Genomic DNA, 6,869 nt, shown 5'->3' with positions numbered 1-6,869 from the left:
TTTGTTTTGCAGGTTTTTTTTAAAAAAAACAGCAGGACTATAATCAGTGCTTTCCCCCCTCTCTCTCCAGGGTATGCAGTACTGGCACCTAATTTTGTTATTGTTAAGAAGTGTGATACAGTGGTACTTTGGGTTACAGACGCTTCAGGTTACAGGCGCTTCAGGTTACAGACTTTGCTAACCCAGAAATAGTACCTCGGGGTTAAGAACTTTGCTTCAGGATGAGAACAGAAATCGTGTTGCGGCAGCAGGAGGCCCCATTAGCTAAAGGGGTACCTCAGGTTAAGAACAGTTTCAGGTTAAGAACGGACCTCCGGAACGAATTAAGTTCTTAACCCAAGGTACGACTGTATTTACTGTTACAACTTCGTGGTGAGTACCTGCCCCTATTTTTCTAGAAATAAAACACTGATTATAATGCATTGTTTACAAAACGAGAACACACCTTTTCATCAGAATCATGCCAACAATGTAATTAAAGAGTGTGTGTGTTTATGCATGTAGCTGGAAAAGATAGAAGGCTAGGGGGAAGTAAAAAATAAATAAACCAGAAACTAGTCGTACTGTAGGCACAATGCAGTCTTTACAGGCATCCAAATGGCCTTGAGGAGGATGTAATTCCCACGCAGGAAGTTATCCTGGGATTCATCTATTAAACTGCAGGGGGTTTGTGGACAAGGCAGCCCCAGCCACATCTTTACCTGCCCATCCCATGCCTGAAGGCAGGCTGAGGTCCCCGTAATGGACCGGCCTCCGCTATATTCCAGCCTGCAAAAGTCAAGACTGCCCCAGAGGCAGCTCTGGCTTTCCATAGGCGATTGGACAAGTGGTTATTTATGAGTCTGTAGTAAATGGCATTTTGTGATATGGCTGGTTGTTTCTTTCTTTAATGGAAAACAACAACACTGGGACTCTGAGGATTCCATTTCAAAGCCTGCAGCAGGCTGCAAATCAATGCCTGCACAAAAGCATGTGCTGTGAGATGTCACTCTTTGGTTGACTGGCAGGCAGAGCTGCAAGACTTTGTTGATTTTATTCGTTCATTTCACAATATTTATATGCCCCTCGATTGTCGCAAACCCTCAAAGCGGTTTACATAAAGAACAAAACAATAAGATTATTAGCAAATGAAGACAGCTAGAAACAGCTATCCTAAATAAAATATCCTGGGAGTTGCTCTCTTGTCAGTATCCTTAGGAGTCTCCAACTAGCTACCACGGTGTTGCAGCCTTAATTCTTGCAATGCCATTCCTATAGAATGAATAACACATATTCAGCCTGAGACCTTATTTCTGAAACACACGGCTGAAATCGAAAAGGCTGTGCTCAGAAGTCCTCTGCGTGCACACAAATTTTTGAAGAGCACCTGCTCTGCATTGAGGCTTCAACCCTGACATCTCCAGATAGGGACTGCCCACTGCCCCAAACCTTGGAGTTCTGCTACCAGCCAGTGTAGGCAGTCCTGAGCTTAATGGGCAGATGGCTTGACACAGTAGAAAACATCTTCCTGTATTTTGATGAGACACGAGTGAGGTGGGGAAGAGACATTGCTCAGGCTCTCACCTCTGCTTTTAGCAAGTTTGACGCCCGTTAAAAATCAGGGGGTGGAGCTTTTTGCAGGAGGGGGATAAACTGAGCCAACAAAGCTCCCTTAAAATAAATGCTCTTTGCTCTGATGGCCAGAGTTGTCCCAATACATTTTGCTGTTGAGGTATAGGACAAAATGGTGTCCCCTGCTTTCTATACAAAGGAACTGCCCAGAGTGGCATTTGAATCTTACTTCAATACTGGCAAACAGCTAGGCAGCTGCCCCTGTTGCTCCTCAACATTTGCCGCCTGAGGCAGTCACCTTACTCTGTCTAATGTTCAGGCCGGCCTTACTGACAAGAGGTGGTCTCTAAGGATCACAGGTGGGCATCATCTCCCACCCCTGAAGCCTCAGAGCCTTTGGCTGGAGGGTTGAACCCGGGGCTTTGCGCATGAAAAGCATGTGCTCTGCCACAAAGCTACAGGCCCCTTTCCCCCTTCCTTCACTTGCTGCAGATCACGTTTCAGAGTTAACAATGGGCAGCCTATGCTCCTCCAAAGGGGGTATAGAGAAATGGACAAGAGCAGGAAGGGTAATTGACATATGCACACTATGAGGAAGAGGTTTCTTCGGAGGGCAGACAGCAGATCAGAACCAGGAGGTGACCTCCTTTGTTCGCAGTGTCAACTAGACTTAAGAAATCCTCTTAAAACTGCCTCTCCGGCTCCTCTTTCAACATCTGCAGACTAGACCTTCTTGATTTCAGCATAATCTGATTTGGATTCTTCTGAAGTGGGTTCTGGTAAACATTTCAGTTCACCAAAGTTGAGAGATGCGTAATGCAACTCTTCGGGGTCGTTGGAGATTTGGTCGGGGAATTCGTCAAACTTCTCTTGATCTTCAGGAGCGCCGTTGCCTTCGTCCAGATTAGGGACCGTGAGGCTGTTACGCTGTTGGTGAAAAACAACAAGCAAACATTATGCAAAACCCAGGACTGAGCTACTTTAAAACTTATCCGGACTGCGAAACTTAAGAACAAACAGGTTCTCCCTCCCCCAAATCTTGAGCACGCTCTTCCTTCTTTGCCTTATTTCTAACCTTAAAAGGCCCTCGAAGCTTTTTCCTTTTAAATTAGAAACAAACAAAATCCAAATTTAATCTCTGTGAATGAATGAAGGGATGCATGGTAATCTGAGGCCATGGGGATGTACACAAGCCCCATTCCCAGTGTCCTCATGTCTGCCTTTGCTCAGTCCCTGACTTTCCTCATATTGCTCCAGGAACCTATAAACCTTTCCTTGAACACAAGTGGAATGATTTCTGCTCAGAGTTGGGAACTTTTTCCCCCATCCAAGGGACACATGCCTTGTGGGAAGCCCTTTGGGAGCTGCATCCCAGTGGTGGGAGTGTAAAAAATGTGTGTAACCATTCTCCAGCCCGACAAGCAAGGTGAGAATTCACAGTTCAAGGAAACATCCCAGCCAGGAAAACTCATTACAGGAGAATGTAGAGCTGTGGGGCCTGGGCAGAGTTCCAGGGGTGGAGGAAGGGGGTGCGGTGGGGGCGGGTCACCCCAGGTGTCACCACTGAGGGGGGTGACAAAATGCCAGGCGGCACTCACCACGGGGCCTGCAGCGCACCCAAGCCACATGTCTCTCCTGGGAGTGACGCAATGGCTTGGACACCCTCAGGCTTCCCCAAATGGTCTGCCCACTGCCTCCCCTCCCCCCAGCTGTAGGGCAGCTGAGTGGGAGGAGGCAGGTAGACTCCTTGGAGGGCCTGCAGAGCGTCCTGCCCCGGCTTGCCCCTCCCCACGGGCAGCTGGCCCCATCCCAGGGCTCAGGGCACATGTGCCACCCCAGTCACCCAATCGGCTTGTCTGCCACTGCAGAGTCCCAAGGGGCTTAAAGGGCCACTTTCAGCCTTCAAGACTGAGGTTTCTCTCCCTGCAATGTTCAAGGGATTCAACTGCAAATGTGGCATGAAGCCTTGCAACATTGTGTGGGAATCCCTTGCAGATAACCACAGCACCTGGAGACAGGCAGTCAGGTTGTAAATCCACAGCCGTGACCAACAGTAATGACCGCTGGGAGAAGAAACACTGTGGTGCATCTGCAGCGGCAAACAACTGGATGCCTTCATCTGCCCCAGCTGCAGCAAAACATGTCTTTTCCCTATCTGTCCCTACAGCCACAGCAGGCACTGTAATTCTCCCAATGGTTTGACTTCACCCTCAAAGGCTTACTCTTTCATCGTCTCCTGAGACAGATGGATGCCAACCAAAACTCCCTATGGAGGTCTTCTGCATGCAGCATGAGGAAGGTAAGGGACAGGAAACATGTATATGAAAATGATGACTTTGGGGAGGGGGGGGTGAGGCTGGCATTTGCCACTGCCACCACCACCCTCCACCCTGCCTGAACACAACTTTGGACTGCAAGCAATCAAAGTGCTGGTGTGGACTTTTTAAACGTGACAGCTGAGAGGCAGGTGCTACAGACCTTGACATCTGGGGAAAGCTCGCTGTGGACGTGAGTCAAGGGCTTTGCGAAAGATTCTGAGGCAGTCAAAGGTTTTCTGTCCTTTGGGTACCTGCAGAGAGAAATTTCATCCCCTTTTCATTTAACTGACCTCACGCCACCTCCAGTTGGCTCATGCCACTCCTCAATCCATTTTTCTTTTTCTTTTTAATGTCCAGAACATGCACACAACAGGGACAGGAGTGCTGAATCTTAGCATCGGCTTAAGCTGCAGTGGTGTGGTGTAAGTTGGTGGAGGCTGGTCTCTCAGGGCAATCCCAGTCAGCCCCCACTTGCCTGCCTTCTTACTTACAAACCTGGCACCAGCTACCACTGGTGGAAGTCAAAACTTGCAATGCTTGGTGTGCACAGATGAGAAACTCCAATTTCTTCCCTCGTTACAGGAGCTGTTCCAGACACTCACCAGCTGCATTCATACAGCAGTTCATTCTATTTCCCCAGCAATTCCCAAAAATTAATTTTTGCATTATATTCGAGCTTTCACACGATGTATAAGCCACTCCCAGAATGTAGCCAACTATACCACAAGTTTAGCGCTCATTTCTCAGTTATTTACAAAAACATATTTTTTTGCAGAAGCAAAAAACACGAAAATAAGCTCTAGACTTTTGCTATATTCTGCTATATTTCTAGAGGTGATACACACAAGCGTAATGCAGAAATTAGCAGGGAAATGTTGGGAGGGCAGAATAGACTGCCGTGTGAATGCAGCCACCATCTCCCCAAGGAAATGATCTCATGTCTCTTTTAAGTGCTGTACAAGCCCCAAATTCTGACACCATGCCTGCTATTCTTCATATACCAAAGGAGATGGGGAACCCTAAAAAAGGGGGGGAGTAAGAGTTATACAGGCCAGCAAAGGCCAGGGTTAGGAAAACACAAATATCAGTGAGATGGCTTAGCCCCAGATTGTGGGGAAGAAATAAGGCAATGCTGGTATCAAGGCTATGTACATCACAATCTGGTCCTATGCATGTTATTCAGTAGTGAACCCAGATTTCAAAGAAATCATAGAATCATAGAGGAGGAAAATGTGTTCTGGATCGCAGCCAGAAAGAGACAGACAGAAAATCCTGACATCATAAACAAAGAGCTGGAGGAGATGAGGAGAGAGGTTCCATGTATATAGAAGCAAATTTTGGGAAGTTTTGATTCGGCTACAAAAGTAGTTGAGATTGTAAGTGACCAAGATTAAAAGACGGTTAGAATAGAACAATGATGAATCAGACAACAGGGTGAGAGAGAGAAATGTTCAAGTCAAGAGGCTTACCTGATGTGGATGGAGAAAATTTAGCAGAAGACCTGGAAAAGATTATTGGCTAGTTTAGTGGGAAGCCTTGTGAATGAGCAACGCTGCTATAAGCAGCTCTGAGAGTTAACAGTGTATATTCTTAAAAACATGAGGTGCCTTGGTTCAGTTTCAGAACTACAACTCCAAAGATGCTGCTATGCAAACAAAATGGAATAATCCCAAATGGCTAGTCACTGGTGCAGACATACAAAGAATCTGCTTATCACTTTGACTGGGGATTACTTTGAGATAAGAGAGAAAGTGGGGAAAATTCTTAACAGATAAAGTAACCAAAGGAAACAAGTACAGTGGTACCTTGGTTCTCAAATTCTATCCGTTCTGGGAGTCGGTTCAACTCCCCAAATGGTTCAAAAACCAAGGCGCGGCTTCCGATTGGCTGCAGGAGCTTCCTGCACTCAATCAGAAGCCGTGGAAGCCATGTTGGACATTCAGCTTCTGAAAAATGTTCGCACACCGGAACACTCACTTCCGGGTTTGCAGCGTTCAGGAGCCGATTTGTTCGGGAGCCAAGCCGTTTGACTACCAAGGTACCACTGTATACGGATAACATTTTAAGGTTCTGTTTTGATAGAAATGGTTTTATTGGGGGGAGGGGTTTAATTGAAAACTTTGCAGTGATTTCCTGGAATTGTTTGAAAGATTATTCATGGGTATGCTCTGTGTTCAGATAAATAAGACAAACAAGATAGCACAGCAAATGCTGCACTAGTAATCCTCTCACTGATAGAGGAAAATCATTTGCAGTCATGTAGTATATTATTTTCTTCTACTTTCTTCTATTGGGACAGAGCTACGCTCTTACCTCAGGTGCATTGCCTGAATGCAAACATGACAGAAGTCTCTTTTGACCCTAGCACATGCACTGTCATAGTCCTTAGTCCTTTGATCCAGTAGGGAGAAACGGAGAGACAGTTTGGGGGCTTGCCTGCACCTCTGTACACCGCTGGAAGATGGAGGAGCAAGACTCTGTTATGCCTCCCCATATCTCTCCATGCTTGAGCCCATGGTACAACTTCCTTGCACCTGTTGTATAATTCACCCTCCTGCTTCTTGTTGCAGTTTTCTTGTCTCCATTAGTTACAAGTGTGATCACATGCAGGGGAGGCTGCTCTGCAAGGGCAAATGGGGCACTGCCCCAAAGCCTCAGTCTGATCTGAGCCAGGGCTCCACCACCACCACCACCTGCCTTCTTACTTACAAACCGTTCCATTGGCAGCCAGCTTCCTCCTCCTTGAGGGACGCGGGTGGCGCTGTGGTCTAAACCACAGAGCCTCCTAGGGTTTGCTGATCAGAAGGTTGGCGGTTCAAATCCCCACGACGGGGTGAGCTCCCATTGCTCGGTCCCTTCTCCTGCCAACCTAGCAGTTCAAAAGCACGTCAAAGTGCAAGTAGATAAAGAGGTACCGCTCTGGCGGGAAGGTAAACGGCGTTTCTGTGCGCTGCTCTGGTTCACCAGAAGCGGCTTAGTCATGCTGGCCACATGACCCAG

General features: G+C 47.2%; 1 protein-coding gene across 5 annotated transcripts in view; it reads right to left on the bottom strand.

Annotated features, from left to right (window-relative positions):
- Positions 1–912: 912 nt before the first annotated feature.
- LOC307221513 (sialic acid-binding Ig-like lectin 13) overlaps positions 913–6,869 on the bottom strand; it is a 30,583-nt gene continuing 24,626 nt past the window's right edge. For 2 of the 5 annotated variants that reach the window (XM_079986072.1, XM_079986071.1), the window contains 2 exons: positions 4,030–4,120; positions 913–2,478 (listed from right to left, as the gene is read on the bottom strand). In XM_079986072.1, coding sequence (XP_079842198.1) covers positions 2,275–2,478; positions 4,030–4,120 — 295 coding nt within the window. In that variant the 3' untranslated portion in view covers positions 913–2,274. Of the gene's footprint in view, positions 2,479–4,029; positions 4,121–5,338; positions 5,371–6,869 lie in introns of all 5 variants that reach the window. The other 3 variants (XR_013841424.1, XM_079986074.1, XM_079986073.1) reach the window with 3 other exon arrangements.

This window comes from Podarcis cretensis, assembly GCF_951804945.1.
Source record: "Podarcis cretensis genome assembly, chromosome: 8".
Taxonomy (NCBI): domain Eukaryota; kingdom Metazoa; phylum Chordata; class Lepidosauria; order Squamata; family Lacertidae; genus Podarcis; species Podarcis cretensis.
Note: the sequence above shows the minus strand (reverse complement) of the source record. Positions and strands in the feature narration are given on the sequence as shown.